The 16,344-nt window shown below is 42.8% G+C and overlaps 2 protein-coding genes across 2 annotated transcripts; one reads left to right on the top strand and one right to left on the bottom strand.

Annotated features, from left to right (window-relative positions):
• Positions 1 to 770: 770 nt before the first annotated feature.
• On the bottom strand, positions 771 to 6,619 carry LOC116161704 (PHD finger protein 12). The gene is made up of 7 exons (XM_031475149.1): positions 6,300 to 6,619; positions 6,064 to 6,248; positions 5,723 to 6,015; positions 5,434 to 5,675; positions 4,484 to 5,120; positions 1,252 to 1,757; positions 771 to 1,202 (listed from the first exon to the last, which is right to left on the bottom strand). Exons 1-7 carry the CDS (start codon positions 6,345 to 6,347, stop codon positions 846 to 848), a joined length of 2,268 nt encoding a protein of 755 aa, XP_031331009.1. The 5' UTR covers positions 6,348 to 6,619; the 3' UTR covers positions 771 to 845.
• A 1,781-nt stretch (positions 6,620 to 8,400) lies between these two features.
• Positions 8,401 to 14,024, top strand: LOC116161346 (phagocyte signaling-impaired protein). The gene is made up of 9 exons (XM_031474670.1): positions 8,401 to 8,581; positions 8,645 to 8,869; positions 8,930 to 9,422; positions 11,048 to 11,495; positions 12,079 to 12,418; positions 12,467 to 12,636; positions 12,685 to 12,899; positions 12,950 to 13,490; positions 13,559 to 14,024. Exons 1-9 carry the CDS (start codon positions 8,518 to 8,520, stop codon positions 13,889 to 13,891), a joined length of 2,829 nt encoding a protein of 942 aa, XP_031330530.1. The 5' UTR covers positions 8,401 to 8,517; the 3' UTR covers positions 13,892 to 14,024.
• Positions 14,025 to 16,344: the final 2,320 nt, after the last annotated feature.

Raw genomic sequence — 16,344 nt, 5'->3', positions numbered from 1 at the left:
GATTTTGATCTCTAGAACCCAAATAACCCAAAAATTGAAAATCGTACTTTTCTGGCCAAAATTATAGGGCTTTTTTAGTGGTTACGAATAGGTTCACACCAAAAGGTTAATGTGAAAATAACGCTCACCTGATGATCAAGGATTTCGGCCACGCATGGGCTGTCCCGACCAAGTAACTTGTGCTCAAAGAAAATATCGTTAGCAAGCCGTGTATATAACTAATTCGCCCGTCCCTGTCGAACAATAATCGAATCGAAAACAAGATGTCATTCAACCATCAATAATGAGCGTGTGTGTTAAAAAGTAGCCGGACTTAATTGTACAACGCTGTGAAAAAAGCTTTCGTCATTATCGCCTTCGTCGTTTAACGGGCCAACACGCTACCGAAAACAGCAACCATCGCTTATCGCATTCGTCTGTTTATTGCGCCTTCGATTAGGAAGATCGACTTCTGTAATGTCGATACTCTCTCAACATCCCTCTTGTACAAAAGTATAGCAAGCAATCAAATCCTCGAATCATGAGAGTAGTCGATATTAAGTCCATCCAGTGTCACAGCCGGGGCTTTCGATTGCTCGTTATTTATGATACAGTTGAAATAATACATGCCAAAACCTTCCACATAAATTGTGGTAGAACTTTGGCCTATGGGTCGCTGCAATTGGCAGTGACTAGCTCGATGACACCTTCGTCTGCAGTTGCAACATTGGATTGGTCCCATCGATTCCCTCCAATTTACTATTTTGGCCCTGAAAATATTTAAACAAATACCAATAGAAAAATGTATATTTACAAATTGTATATAATAAATTTTTTTTAAATCAATTTACATTATTTCCCACGCTTTATACAGACGCACAGTCAACAATTGAGAAAACAAAACTAACACATCCAAAACGTAACAATGTGCCATGATTTATTACGGCGGAGCCCTCCCACCCGGCCAAAATTGTCTCGTAACTTGTGGCCGCGCAAGAGCACTCGGACTGCGCCACCGAATCGCCGACTATGTGTATATCCTTCGAGGAATTCGTTGAGCAAATTTGGCGTTTCTTGTCGACGATCGCGCGCACTTGTTCCTCTAAGCAGGGCTTTTTCTCCTCTTTTTTTGCGTATTTCTTTGTTTCGTCGTTGGAGTAAAGCACATTGTTGACATACGTGCCGTAGCACGAGTAATTGAGGAGCTCGTACTGTTGATTTACCTACGAGAAAGCGTGCAGGTACACGCGTAACGGGACGGGTCGTACTCACCTCGTCGAAAAATACGACGGCGTGCTTGGGCGATATGTAGTTGCAGTGACCGAAATTGTCTAATTGAACATCGTTAGTGGCACCTCGTCCGATCGACAGTATCCTAAGCCGCATCGCGACTGCCTCCGGAAACCGGGCAGAGACGGTCGGCCGATGCCCCAGGAAGCTACCGTCGTGCCTCACGTTCGCCGACGCGACCTCCGACGTTCGGATGTTGTAGAAGTGCTTCGAAACGACCGGACACAGCATGGCGTGCGCGCGCAGTTTCGAGTTCGTCTTGTGCGCCGGTCGGTTCGGTATCGAAAACACTCGCAGTATCCTCTCGATGTCCTCCGTCGTTAAAAATTCGCTCTGCAAGGGGGGATCGAACAGTTTGTTTACCGATTGCGAGAAGTACGAAGTGAAATAACAATTCGAGGGATCGGTTTGCGATAGCACCTCCTGTATTCGCTGATAGGCTAGTAACTTTAGTAACCGGTCGTCCAGCTGCGTTAACTGTTGACTAACTGCAACGGAGGAATTTCGCTGTACTCGCGGTAATTCAACACAGCAGTTGAAATCGTAAGACAACTCATTCGGGAGAGGGAAAGGAGAGAGAAAAGATGATTCTGTGCGCACTTGCATTCCATTTTTGCCATTTTATATAAACTATAAGTAGTCACAGTTGCATGCCCGTACCCTGCGCGAAATATACATAGGAATCACACACATTCACTCCCCATAACTGTGACAGGACTGACTGGTATACTACAATCGGTTAAAGTTGGTCAACCCAATCGCGATACTAAATTTATGACCACCGTTCAAAGTCCAAAGGTTGCTCGCCATTCAAAGTCCAAAGATTGCTCGCCGTTCAAATTCTTTAGACCGATTTATAAACTTTACGTTCGCGGCGGCGTTTGCTGTTGCAGTTCGGAGTTTGCGCTAATGAATTTTGTATTTATAAAATTTGTACCGTCGAACGGCGAACTTATTTCGGTTAAAAGTGACCAGAATTATTTTTTGTGAAGTACTTATGAATCAATGAGCATATTTGGAACACGTAAGAATAATAATACACTTCACACGCCAAAACGAGCAACTTTGACAGGTTGACACAAATTTGCGGGCCATTATTTTCCATTGGTCAATTGATCAACGGCGAACTCCGAACATAAACCAGCGTATTCGAAGGGAACGTGAACGCCAACATAAATGAAAGTATTAATTTGCTATTCGTTATCTCCGGTGAACTACGAACTGCCAGGGCGAACGCGGGCGAAAAAATTTATAAATCGGACTTTAAAGTTGCCGGCTGTTCAAAGTCCATAGTTTGCTCACCGTTCAAAAAGGTATTCAAAGTCCAAAGGTTGGTCGCCGTTCAAAGTCCAAGAGTTGCTCGCCGTTCAAAGTCCAAAACTTGCCGGCCGTTTAAAGTTCTCACAGTTTACACAAAGAGGTGTTCAAAGTCCAAAGGTTGGTCGCCGTTCAAAATCTAACAGTTGCCGGCCGTTCAAAGTCCACACAGTTTGCTCACTGTTCAAAGTCCAAAGGTTACTCGCCGTTCAAAGTCTTTAGACCGATTTATAAACTTTAAATGCGCTGTTCGCGTCCGCCGTTGCAGTTCGAAGTTTGCGCTAATGAATTTTGTATTTATAAACTTTGTAACGTCGAACGGCGAGCTTATTTCGGTTAAGGTTCATGAAAGTTGCAACTTTGACAGCTAGACACTAATTTGCGGGCCATTATTTTCCATTGGTCAATTGACCAACTCCGCCGAACTGCGAACATAAACTTAACTCATCTCTGAAGTCAGCGTATTCGAAGGGAACGTGAACGCGTAACATAAATGAAAGTATTAATTTGCTATTCGTTATCTTCGGTGAACTACGAACTGCCAGGGCGAACGCGGGCGAAAAAGTTGTCGGCTGTTCAAAGTCCACAGTTTGCTCACCGTTGAAAAAGGTGTTCAAAGTTCAAAGGTTGGCCGTCGTTCAAAGTACAAAAATTGCCGGCCGTTTATAGTTCAGACAGTTTACTCAAAGAGGTGTTCAAAGTCCACCCAGTTTGCTCACCGTTCAGAGAGGTGTTCAAAGTCCAAAGGTTGGTCGCTATTCAATGTCCAAAGGTTGGTCGCCGTTCAAAGTCCAAAAATTGCCGCCCGTTTAAAGTTCACACAGTTTACTCAAAGCCCAAACGTTGGTCGGCGTTCAAAATGTAACAGTTGCCGGCCGTTTAAAGTCCACACAGTTTGCTCACTGTTCAAAGTCCAAAGGTTACTCGCCGTTCAAAGTCTTTAGACCGATTTATAAACTTTACGTTCGCTGTTCGCGTCCGCCGTTGCAGTTTGCGCTAATGAATTTTGTATTTATAAACTTTGTAGCGTCGAACGGCGAGCTTATTTCGGTTAAGGTATTTTTAGTTACAGTTTGTTCATGAAAGTTGCAACTTTGACAGGTTGACACTAATTTGCGGGCCATTATTTTCCATTGGTCAATTAACCAACTCCGCCGAACTGCGAACATAAACTTAGCTCATCTCTGAACGCCAGCGTATTCGAAGGGAACGTGAACGCCAACATAAATGAAAGTATTAATTTGCTATTCGTTATCTTCGGTGAACTACGAACTGCCAGGGCGAACACGAGCGAAAAAGTTGCCCGCTGTTCAAAGTCCACAGTTTGCTTACCGTTGAAAAAGGTGTTCAAAGTTCAAAGGTTGGTCGTCGTTCAAAGTACAAAAATTGCCGGCCGTTTATAGTTCAGACAGTTTACTCAAAGAGGTGTTCAAAGTCCACCCAGTTTGCTCACCGTTCAGAGAGGTGTTCAAAGTCCAAAGGTTGGACGCTATTCAATGTCCAAAGGTTGCTCGCCGTTCAAAGTCCAAAGGTTGGTCGCCGTTCAAAGTCCAAAAGTTGCCGGCCGTTTAAAGTTCACACAGTTTACTCAAAGAGGTGTTCAAAGTCCAAAGGTTGGTCGCTATTCAAAGTCCAAATGTTGATCGCCGTTCAAAGTTCAACAGTTGCCTGCCGTTCAAAGTCCACAGTTTGCTCACCGTTCAAAGTCCAAAGGTTGCTCGCCGTTTAAGAAATAGGAGCATACTATGCTGTTATGCCTTCTATTGTCATTTCGTAAATTCGCATCCTTTTATGCACAAATTGGAATGGTAACAGGGTAAGTGACTAAGGCAGAAGATTTTTTTAGTCTGGGAAAGTAATGGGTTGTCCCACTATATAAGCAAAAATTGCTACTAACCTTCATCTGTGATGTTTGACGCCACGAGAGGAAACATAGGTTCATCCTTAACGCTAAAATTGCAACTTTCATCGCTCGCCAAACCATTGAGCACATTTTCGCTAGGCTCCACCTTATTTACAATCTTAAAATCTAGACTTTTACTCTTTTTACCTCTCGCTTTCGACTTCTTGCACTTTTTAAAGAAAACCTCATCGTCGACCTCCACCTTCGGAACGTGCTCGCACGCGTCCTGCACGAATCCGTCCCCCTCGCAGCTCATATCGAACACCCCATTACTCTTTCCCGTCGATCTCTCGTCCTCCTCCTTGACGTCCGGCGACGCTAACCTCTCAAAGACGCCGAGATCGGTCTTGCTTTCGTTCGAAAGACGACGCCGCGCTGCAATATCATAACGATTCAGGTCACGCAAACAGGGCAATAGCTCCACGGGATTTTTGTAATGATATTTTACCATGGGCGGTACCCGTATTTTGCCGCGCTGCGGCAAACGCACTTTGACGCGAAACGGCGGATTCTTCCTGTGCACCTTGCGAAAGAATTCGATCTTGATCGCGTCCTGATCGACGGGACCGGTGAACTTGTCCCAGAGTTTGATGCGTTCCGACGCCGAGACCGACGTCAGTAATTTACAATCCTGCAATGAGGAGAACGCGTAATAATTGCCGTTCGCATAGTCACCGTCATGGACCAGTTTAAGATCGCTTACCCCCCTGATGGCGATCTTGGAAACTAGTGCAACTTGTCAAAGTCACCACCAGAGGGCCATGCGCCGAATTCGTAGCTCGCGTTAAGTCGTATCCTCGCGCGTGACGTCACCAACGGATCTGTTTCAATTGTTTCCCATTGTACAATGCAACAAAAAAGCCGGAACGCTTAGTATTAGCATGTGGCCTGATCCGCAAGTGACGTCACCCCCTCCTCCCACTAGGAAAAAAACGAGTACATACCAGAAAGTGTTCAACATGATTTGGGCAAAGCCAACGGCCCGAAGGAGGCGTCGACAAGGGAGGATCTAGGCAATCCAAGTGAAAGTAAAGCGAGCAGTAGTCGCACGCTAGCAAAGGCCCGGTACGACAGGTACGTCGACACTCGAAGCACTTTCCACCTGGAAATGCGGTCTGCTGCCTGGAGGCAACCGGCGGCGGTCTAACCGCCTTCGAATTTCGACGACTGACAAACGACTTCTCCACTACAACAGTAAATTGTAACTAACGGGCGCAACCGCAGAGCACTCACATTTATCCGTGCCCGGAAAGCAAGACGGCAGACTCATACTTCGCGGTAATTCGAACTCTTTGGGATTGAGCGAGTGCGCCGCCTCCAGTAGGGTCTCGAAGGGGTTCGGCTTTGGTTTTTTGACCGGTTTCGAAAGAGCGGTCTCGGGCGTCGACATCACCCGCTTGCTTCGCGTTCTGGGCACCGTGACCGGCGACTTTGATGTCGAAGGAGACGCCTTCTCGGCCGCGTACGTGCACGTATGGCACAGCCACTCGCCTATCGGTATGTCCTTCTCTTCCAAGGGGGGATCGCTAAAAGCACGCGCGTTAAAATCTCGCAAGCAAAGGGGGGCGACATACTAGCACATCAGATGGAAACTCGACGGGCACTTGTCACAACAGATTAAATCGCCGCCTTCGCCGCACGCATCGCAACTATCGTGATTGTGCCCCTTGCCCGGTTTGCGAAAGTACGGATGGTCCGGCCTCTTGTTCCTCTCCCTTTTCTCGTCGACAGTTGGAGGTGCAATTAGCGCTTGAATTTGCTACAACACAAGAAACTCAATTTGTGCACGTTTCGATTTCGATAAACTTACGTCCATGAGACCCCCAGAAGTATCAAGATCGTATTCGACTTTAGACATTTTGCTTTAGCTATTATTGCGAGTCTTTAAAACGAAAAATAATTCAATTGCCTAAGAGGTTAGATTTGTAAAAAATGGTGTAAACATATTCCCGTACAAGGTGAACGCTATCAAATAAATTAAAAATAATTCTGTGTACAGCTTGCGTACTTTAAAAATGTGTAAATTGATGTAATATTAACCAAATCACTTATTACTTTGTAATTATTTGACAACGATTATTGGCGCCGATGGACGCCATCTTCAAAATCAGAGCTGGCTCACACCATTAATCATACTCGTATTCATTTTTCCTACACATACAGTATACGTCAAAATTTCCAATTAAATGCTGCCCGTTCGTTCAAGATCCTAAGCTGCAATGGTTATGAAAAAGATCTAGAGAGGAAAAATACAAACGTCGCGTTTAAAAAGGCTACGATTGTGTTGATGGTGTAAAATAACATTTTTTATGACTTGTAGGTTTCGAGTAAATCACTAACTTTCTTATTTCTGAGAATATTCTGTAGGATTATTCTCAGAAGTGGTATATATGCATCATGTTCTAAGGATATAAGGAATAAATGGAGAATATCCTTATGTTTATTCCCATAAAATATCTGAGATATTTCTATTCGCATATCCCTAGTATATCTTACGAGTCACGTATATATTCTAGATATATACATACCTTTTTGAATATTCTGGGGGCCGTTTGATTCGTCATTACTCATTAGGAAGCTTATTTTTTCTATTTTCACTAAACATGTATAGTGTTAAATTAGAAAACGTATCCTGGTAAAACATACTTCCGTTGTATAGTCGTGGTCAGAAGTAATGTACTAATATGTTAGTTCCTCCGTGATTTAGTTCAATTTCATTTCAATCTTAGGGACTTTCCTCATTTTGAAAAGAAGCGCAAAACTCACAGGAGATCTCAGATCTGATATATTAATCATGCATGGTACAATAAGACAAGGTATGCCTATAACTAAACGCAGATGACGTTTTATCTCAATGACGTCACAAGAATCACCGCCAAGTTTGAAAATGACAGGCTTCATACTTGAATTAGAAGTGCCATTGCAATTACTCAATTAATTTGGTTGAGTAATCATACTGAATGCATTTAGCTATAAATATAAGGCAACAGAGAAGCTAAACGTACCACTTAATATACTTATTTCAGAAACTTAATTAGCCTTTTAAGTTTTTTTAATTGCCGCTAGAGGTCTCGTCCTTATTTGAAAACGTAAAGTCACTAAATATAGAAAGTACCTCAATCCATTGGGCTCGTGTGTTAGAGAGAGAACGCATGATTTTTGCCCAAAAATGGCGGAAGTTACCAGATTCTAGTAACTTTAATGTTAGGGATTGTTCCAACTGTTTGGAGATATATTTTTATAAAACATGACAGTGCTATGAAGTTAGGTTATAAAAAATGACAGCTATTCAGATTTTATTTGTCAATTTTTTTAAGTTGGCAGCAAATTTGCCCAAAAATGGCGGATGATTGCGGTACTTTCTATATCTAGTGACTTTATGAAAACGCTAATATAATTTTTACTTTTTTTACTTACATATTTTATTGTAACTTTAAATATTTGTATTGATAACATGCAATAATTGATACTTTGTAAGTTTAATGTGAGAAACTTGATGAAGTTGACATGGATTGAACAAATCTTATCACATCCGTAAAGGGGATACACTTTTATTAACTGGTAGGACTACACAAACCCCATTACTTTATTGAACGGTAGAGCCAAGTTTTCCCAATGACGTCAAGTATAGGTATACCTATTGTACCATTATGATTAATTATGTGAGATACATTTAATTGAGGGACATTAGTTCTGACCAAAACTGTACGTGAATGTGGCTATTCTCTCGTCACACTAATTCGATTCGAGTGTTTGCGTTAGGTGCTGCAAGGATCAGGGCATCTCAATACAGGAAGTCAAACTTTTTGAAACAAAAACTCAGAGGTACAGAAGTAGAACACCGTGGGGTAATATTTATAAAATACTTTGGTCGAGCAAATATACAAAATAATACGAAACGATTTTGTTGCGTCATCCTGTATGTTAAAACAATTTTTTTGAACGCCATCTTAAGTTTTTTTATCGAAGTAATTAGGAACAATTTTATGTTATGATTTCCTTACATTTTTTGTAATATTTACAAAACCATGGCCTCAAAGGTGCACGTGCAAGATAATTCGGTGGTCGAGAGAAGACTGCGCCCCATTTACGGTACGTAAACTTATCTTCGCTTTACGTACCCCCCCATTTACTTATAGGTTATGTCTCTTTCAGAGTGGCTAGATAGCGGCAATAATAAGAAGGCCCTTCAAGAATGCGACAAAGTGCTCAAAAAGACACCGAACTTACTTTGCGCGAAGGCGCTTAAGGCACTCTCGATCTTACGTATGGGCCGGGAGGCGGAGTGCGTGTCGATTCTAGACTCGCTCATCGAAGACAGTCCAGGTGACGATGCCACCCTGCAAGCAATGACTTTGTGCTACCGCGAGCTGCAGCAACGTAAGTTCTCTTTTCTGTCCTTATTTAAACAAGAGCCTTAATCGTAAACTTTGCTTGTAGAAGAGCAAATCTGCACTTTGTACGAGAACGCGATCAAATTGGATCCCGCGAACGAAGAATTTCACACGCAACTCTTCATGAGCTACGTGCGAATCGGCGACTTTAAATTGCAACAGCAGTCGGCGCTGAATTTGTACAAACTGAAACCGAAAAATCCTTACTACTGCTGGGCGGTGATGAGCGTCGTGCAGCAGGCGACTCGAGGTTCGGGCGAGTTCGATTCGACCAAGCGCGGCGTTCTGCTCAGCTTGGCCGAGAGAATGATCGATAAATTGATTGCGGAGAGTAAGCTCGACGCCGAACAGGAAGTGCAACTCTACCTGATGATTCTCGAGTTGCAAGATAAACTGGAGGAAGCATTGCAGGTGCTCAACGGGCCGCTCGGCGACAAGTTAGTGTGTAGTTCCGTCAACCTCTACAAGTTACCGTATTTGACCAAGTTGAGAAAGTGGTCCGATGTTAATTTAATCTGTAAGGGGATACTGATAGAAAGGTATGCATCGTTAATGTCGATTTCTGGGGTCTGCAGTGGCCTTACTGGTAGGGCGGAATATCTTATCCAGTAGGATTACAGAAGCCTTTCAAGCTAAAAATTTACATGAGAAAAGGTTTCATATTCTAACATGCATCACAGTGTTCCTAAGTATCCCCAAAAAAATTGACAATCACGTCTTGCCCATCTGACCGGGTGAAATCTACTCCTAAAATATAAAAACATGTATATAGCGCACTTAGAGAAAGTGTTTCACAGTCTAACATACATCGCATTGGCCCTAAGTATGCCCAAAAAATTGACAATCACTTACCGCCCGTCTGACAGGGTGAAATCTACCCCCAAAATATAAAAACCTGTATATAGCGCACTTAGAGAAAGTGTTTCACAGTCTAACATACATCGCATTGGCCCTAAGTATGACCAAAAAATTGACAATCAGTTACCGCCCGTCTGACAGGGTGAAATCTACCCCCAAAGTATAAAAAAATGTGTATAGGACACTTGAGAAAAGGTTTCACATTCTAACATGCATCGCAGTGTCTCTAAGTATCCCCAAAAAAATTGACAATCGCTTCCTACCCATCTGACCGGGTGAAATCTACCCCTAAAATATAAAAATATGTATATAGCGCACTTAGGGAAAAGGTTTCACATTCTAACATACATGGCATTGGCCCTAAGTATGCCCAAAAAATTGACAATCAGTTAGCGCCCGTCTGACAGGGTGAAATCTACCCCCAAAGTATAAAAAAATGTGTATAGGACACTTAGAGAAAAAGTTTCACATTCTAACATGCATCGCAGTGTCCCTAAGTATCCCCAAAAAAATTGACAATCACTTCTTGCCCATCTGACCGGGTGAAATCTACCCCTAAAATATAAAAACATGTATATAGCGCACTTAGAGAAAGTGTTTCACAGTCTAACATACATCGCATTGGCTCTAAGTATGCCCAAAAAATTGACAATCACTTACCGCCCGTCTGACAGGGTGAAATCTACCCCCAAAGTATAAAAAAATGTGTATAGGACACTTAGAGAAAAGGTTTCACATTCTAACATGCATCGCAGTGTCCCTAAGTATCCCCCAAAAAATTGACAATCGCTTCCTACCCATCTGACCGGGTGAAATCTACCTCCAAAATATAAAAACATGTACACAGCGCACTTAGAAAAAAGGTTTCACATTCTAACATACATCGCATAGGCTCTAAGTATCCCCCAAAAAATTGACAATTACTTATCGCCCGTCTGACTGTGTGAAATCTCTCCAAAATATAAAAAATTAATATTGCACGCTTAAAATAAAGGAGGGGGGGGGGGGATCAGAAAAGTTAAGTTGACTTATTGTCAACTTATAATGGGCTTAAGTACTTGGGTGTGGTTTTCTCTTAGCATGAAAACTAAACACCCACGTGTGCACAAAAACTCAACAACGAAAACACTTTTATTTTTTTAAGTGTGATTTTAAAGTGTAAAAACGCACAGAAATTCGAAAAGTATGTAGCAAGTTAAAAAAACTGTTGGAAGGGGTCGAGAAAATTGTATTTGGGATGTTGAGCCGATTGCAGACCCCAGAATAATACTCCGGCTGAGCTTTTAACTCTTTTTTTTCCATTTAGCATGGACAGGTGGGATATATGGAAAGAGTACATCGCGTCGGTTTTCGAACTGATGAAGGCCGACGTCGTCGACGAGGAGCGTCGCGAGGAGAACCACGCGAACGGCGAGTGCGAGCTGGAATACGTCGACGATACGCCCGAGAAGGCGCACGAGTTTATTTGCCGGCTGGTCGAGAACGGCGACGATAACGGATACCTGCTGAGAGGTCCCTATCTCGCGCGGTTCGAACTTTGCTCAAACCTTATTCGGCAGGGGATCGACAGTGGCGATTTGCTCGGCGACGTAATGGAGCTATTTATCGAGTACTTTCGAAAGTTCGGTCACAGGTCGTGTTGCGTTTCCGACTTGAGGATTTATCTCGCGTTGTTGGACGGCGAAAGGAGAATCGAGTTGGCGAATAGGCTCATCAAGGATGTCGGCATTAGCTCAACTAGTGTTCCGCAAACGGTAATAAAGCACCGATATCTTACCAGAAGCTTAGCGACGTACATTTAATTTTGGCAGTTGTTCCTCCTCTCATTCGGTTATGAACAACTGAAGTTTGGTGCTTTTGCTGCCCGTAAGATCTTCGGCATTGGTAGTTGCACCGCCCCGTTTGTGAGAACGAGGCCTAAACCTCGCCTCTCCTCCCTATGATTTGATAGCTTTACGAAAGCTTAACCTAATTCTGGTCTCGGTGAGCTCTCCTCGCACCAACTTTGATCTCGAAATTTTCCACACAATGTTTAAGGTGTATCCGAGATGCCGGTATCCGGGCCCCGTGTAAAAGCGGTCTTTCAGCAAGTTCACAGTGTGTATTGCTATACTCCCCGACACAAGCGTTTTTTAAACGGTTGTCTTTGTCAGGAGATCATAATCTACCAATTGCCCCCCCCCCCCCCAGTTTTACATTTTTTCCCAAAACGTATAGTTCCACTATAATTTTTGGAAAGGGACTATTATCCAACGTAACCACAGGAGTCTGTGGGGCATGAAATGCTCTTGGGGGTGTCTGATAGTATCAGATGATAGTTTGTCCTCTATATTTCAGGAACAGCAAATGCAGCGACACCTCTGCTCACTACAACTCTCAAGGCTGTGCAGCAATCACCGTAACCTCTCCTCGGATCACTTGGCGGCATTAGTCACCGCATTCTCCCTCCACTATCAGCACGGGTACCAGACGTACGGACTTAACTTGCTATACACCGATCAGGGCCCGTCCGATCCGTACGCGATTTTAGCGGCGCACATCCTGTACGACCTCTCCGAATCGACGCAAAGCTCTAAACCGATCATAACCGCGTTGGTTCTCTTAGAAAATCTGCTTATGAAGAGCCCTTGTTCTTTCAACGCAAAGTTGTTATCGCTTCGATTGTTTCACACTATCGGTGAGTGTTCGGCAGGCGCCGATATCTGAGAACTACGACCGGTTTCAGGTGCTGGTATTGGCGCGCATCAGGTGTACGAAACCTTAGATTTAAAGCATTTACAAATGGATTCGTTAGGCTACAGCCATTGCGCTCGGCTACCGACGACCGGTCTACTGACGCTTACCGCCACCTTATTGGATTCTACGCTGAAATTCTTCTCGTCGAATTACAAAGATGTAAGGTATCGGCGAGCGTGAAGTGTTTGATAATTGCGTTCGTTGCAGAGTTCCGATCACTTAACCTTTTGTTACAAGTACGGGTCGTTTATTAAGCTGAACGATTTCATGGATTTTCGGGAAAAATTGAATAACAGCTTTCATTACACCATGGTCGCTGTCGACAGGATTATTTTAAATATCGTACAGTGCACGTCCATCGATAGTTTATACAACGCAAATATTCTTCCGAAAGATAATAACATTGAATGGGAAAAACTGAGGTGATTATTGTAACCCTAGTAGCGCATTGAATAATCGTCTCCTCTTTCAGGGACAATCACGACTTGAGCGTGTACATCTCTTGGGACCCGGAACGCATTGAGAGTACACCGGAGGACGCTCGGGAAATCAAAGACCTATTCATTCAAAACGTTCACTTCTTAAAATTACGCACTCACATCTTGTGGGCCCTCTCCGCCAGCGTGAACATAATAAAATCGCACGATTCCGCGCGAAATTCCTGCGTGGACACGCTCAGGGGCGTCCAAAAGGACTGGGCCGATATTTATCACAAAATTTCTACAACCAAAAGTGTTCCTATTAAACAGAACTTAGTCACCTCGCCGCTACCGTCGAGACTGCACTCGCACTTGGACTGCAGATACTTCGAGATACTCGGGCAGCTTTTCAATCTCTTCGTCAACATTTCCGTCGAGGATACCGCGAATTGCGGCGCGATCGTTACCGATGTACAAAGTAATTTTAAGCGTTTAACGGGCGTGGTCGTCGACCTCGTCGGACAGCAGAGGCGGTCGGGCGACTGCTATTGGAAGAGGAGATCTGTTTTAGAAACTGTGGTTAATGCAGTTGAGGTTAGTGTGCCTACCTAATCATTTTTCCTGGTGGGTTTTTTGACTTGGGGAGTTTTTTTTCTTTTCAGATAATCAGCTTGTCGGCGACGATCTGCTTGCTGTGCAACGATCTGGCGAAGCCGCCGCAGAACAAGAGGTCGAAGAAGAAGATGGACGCGTCGACCAAGTGCGTTTTAAACGATTTAGCTAGTGTTATAAAGAACGAATTAAATACGATTGACTCTTGTTTAGAAAATTGGACATTGCCGGACGAATTCGACTTGTCCGATCGGTTAGCGTTACTTAATCTAAGTGCGAACGGCCAAAATAGCGTGATAGAGAACATTGTTAATAGCCACACGACGGCGGTTAAGGAATTACGAACTCTTTTAAAAGCGAAATTGAAAATGCTAAGCGGTTAAGCGTAGTGCCATCGTTCGTTTTTCCTCTCGGTTTTTGATTGTATCCACCTTTTGGCTCCAGTCCAGTACATGTGATTTTTGTACATGATTCATGATTTATAAAATCAACTAATTTATTAAAGTTTAACATGTGCTTTTGTTTTGTTGTTTATATACGCGCCAACAAACTGCGGCAAAATAAACACGAGTGTGGTAATACTAACCTCACACTCTCCAATGGCCAAAATCCCAAACTGTGAAACATTTCAAAGTCGTCAAATACATGAAATACATTGTTAAGTCGCCGGACCTCCTCCAGTCCAGAATGTATCTAATGTCCGCGGACGCGGTATCCTGCGTTATCGGTTGTGCTGGGAGGTGCTACGTCCTTTGCACTTGGAGAAAAGGATCTGACAACGCTTACACTAACAACTGTCATTCGAGTCCTGAAACCAAAACTGTTTGTAAAAGATTTTACCGAAGAGTGTAGATATACTCACAGGAAGTAAAATTCGGTTACGGTTTCTCAAAATTCCCCTTCGAACTCTCAATGCTTACCTAACTGTCAAGCGAGTCCTGAAGCCTAAACAGTATGTGAAAGAAGGTGTTATCGTGGGTGGGGGATGGGGGTTTGGAATATCCGCCCAGTAAACGGCAGACGGGGGTTTATAGGGAAAAGGTTATCAAGTGCTGAGTGGTTTTGAACTCCCGCCGCTTTTCATAATTTTTCCTAAATGGTCATCGACTCTTTCGCTCGTGGGGGTGTTCCACCCCCCCCCCCCCCAAATCTCTTTTGAAGGGCGCCGAATTTCATGCAACAAATAAAGGTCTGGCTGTCACATTAATTAATTTGAATATTGTTGATTTGGCTTCTGTATTCAACTGAAGAAAAAGTTGATATTGCCAAGTGGTAGTGACGGTAACAGTTTAAGGAGCGTAAGAGATTTTCTGCTAAGTCAAAGCAACAATATTCAAACTAAATAATATGACAGGCAGATTTTGGATTAAATTAGGTGCCCTTCAGAAGATATTTTGTCTTTTAAAAGTAGACATGGGGAAAAACAATACAAAATCCCTATGTCTACTTTTTAATAAATGTCACAGTGCCTATATATTGTTGTATAAGCTGTGGTTTAAACACGGAAAACAATAACGGGACACCCTGCATATGTGAAATATTTCAATTTAATAAAGTAGACCGGGGGAAGGGGTTATTTACGAATATGCACATAATTTGTTTAGTTCATTTGAATTTGTGTCTTAATATTGTTTTTCTATTTTAGAATTGTTTGTAAATGCGTACTCATGTCAATATGTTACGTCGAGAATTTTTCTACTCCACGAAGCATTTGAATGATACGGCATCCTTTGAACCAGATTAACTGGAATCGGGTACTAGCACGGATCAGACCTCATGGAGTCTGCAATCAACCGCCTGGGATGCTTAGCTTCGCCACAGAAAATTGTGACTACTAAGCCCCACCACCACGACAAGGTGCATCCCATGGTGGGGTGATTCTGGGGGGTTTGAAATACCCCCTAGTAAGCGGCTGAGGTTTATATAGAGAAAAGTCCTTCTGTGCTGGGTGATTTTGAACTCCCTCCGCTTTTAACATAATCTTCCTGCAATGTTCATCGACTCTTACACAATTGTTTAGTCTACATTACACCAATTTCGATCATTCTTTTCGTCTTCTCCTGGTGTCGTTTTGCGAAAACGCTTTATTTACAAATAAGGCCCAGAATTGGTTTATTTCATTTGAATTTGTCTTAGTGTTATTTTCCATTTTAGAATTGTTTATAATTGCGTAATTTTGTTTGTTTAATTTTATCCCATGTGTAAATTTTTTATTCTGAATATATCAGTGATTGTCTTGAATTAAGTGCCCCTGTTTATCGCAAACCTGTTCGGCGACCAGATTATTTGGATTATTTTAAAAATAAAAACGATAATTTTATGATGTTATTTGTCTAACGACTGCGTGCGAGGTAATTTCGCAATTTCAATTGAAATTACGTTAAAAGGTTCCAACGAAGAGTACGCCTTGTAAAAATTCATTATACTAAAGGAAGATGTATGTGGAACCATTTGGAGACTAAGTTGTAGTATACTTAACCTCCAGGTTCTACGCTATCTTTACACTTCAAGAACAAGAAAATAAAGTCAACCCGGCAACGTATAAAAGTGGCCACCTGACTATTCCCTCCAAAACTAAAAAAGATCCCACTTAAATTTGAAAGGGCAGGCAGGTGATCAAACATGTAAGGTAGGGCCCCCTGACGTTAGCTGTAAACAACGTTATTGCCTGAAGTACCTACACTAGGGAAGGAACGTAAAATAAAACACTGAAATTGTAAAGTCAATACGTATACACACATCAAAACAATCCAAAAATTACTACCTGCATTAAATAACACAAAAATAACAACAAACACTTAGCGAGAGACGCGTTCGCGACCGCCATTAAAGACAA

Source organism: Photinus pyralis, unplaced genomic scaffold (genome assembly GCF_008802855.1).
Source record: "Photinus pyralis isolate 1611_PpyrPB1 unplaced genomic scaffold, Ppyr1.3 Ppyr1.4_LG10, whole genome shotgun sequence".
Taxonomy (NCBI): Eukaryota; Metazoa; Arthropoda; class Insecta; order Coleoptera; family Lampyridae; genus Photinus; species Photinus pyralis.
Note: the sequence above shows the minus strand (reverse complement) of the source record. Positions and strands in the feature narration are given on the sequence as shown.

Excerpts from the sequence above, each read along its gene's own strand:
- LOC116161346 (XM_031474670.1), top strand. The coding sequence starts at position 8,518 with ATGGCCTCAAAGGTGCACGTGCAAGATAATTCGGTGGTCGAGAGAAGA. Across the intron at positions 9,423-11,047 it reads AAGGGGATACTGATAGAAAG|CATGGACAGGTGGGATATAT; the intron begins GTATGCATCGTT and ends TTTTCCATTTAG. Across the intron at positions 11,496-12,078 it reads CAACTAGTGTTCCGCAAACG|GAACAGCAAATGCAGCGACA; the intron begins GTAATAAAGCAC and ends TCTATATTTCAG.
- LOC116161704 (XM_031475149.1), bottom strand. The coding sequence starts at position 6,347 with ATGTCTAAAGTCGAATACGATCTTGATACTTCTGGGGGTCTCATGGAC. Across the intron at positions 6,016-6,063 it reads AGTTTCCATCTGATGTGCTA|CGATCCCCCCTTGGAAGAGA; the intron begins GTATGTCGCCCC and ends GCGTGCTTTTAG. Across the intron at positions 1,758-4,483 it reads GTCAAACATCACAGATGAAG|TTAGTCAACAGTTAACGCAG; the intron begins GTTAGTAGCAAT and ends CCTCCGTTGCAG.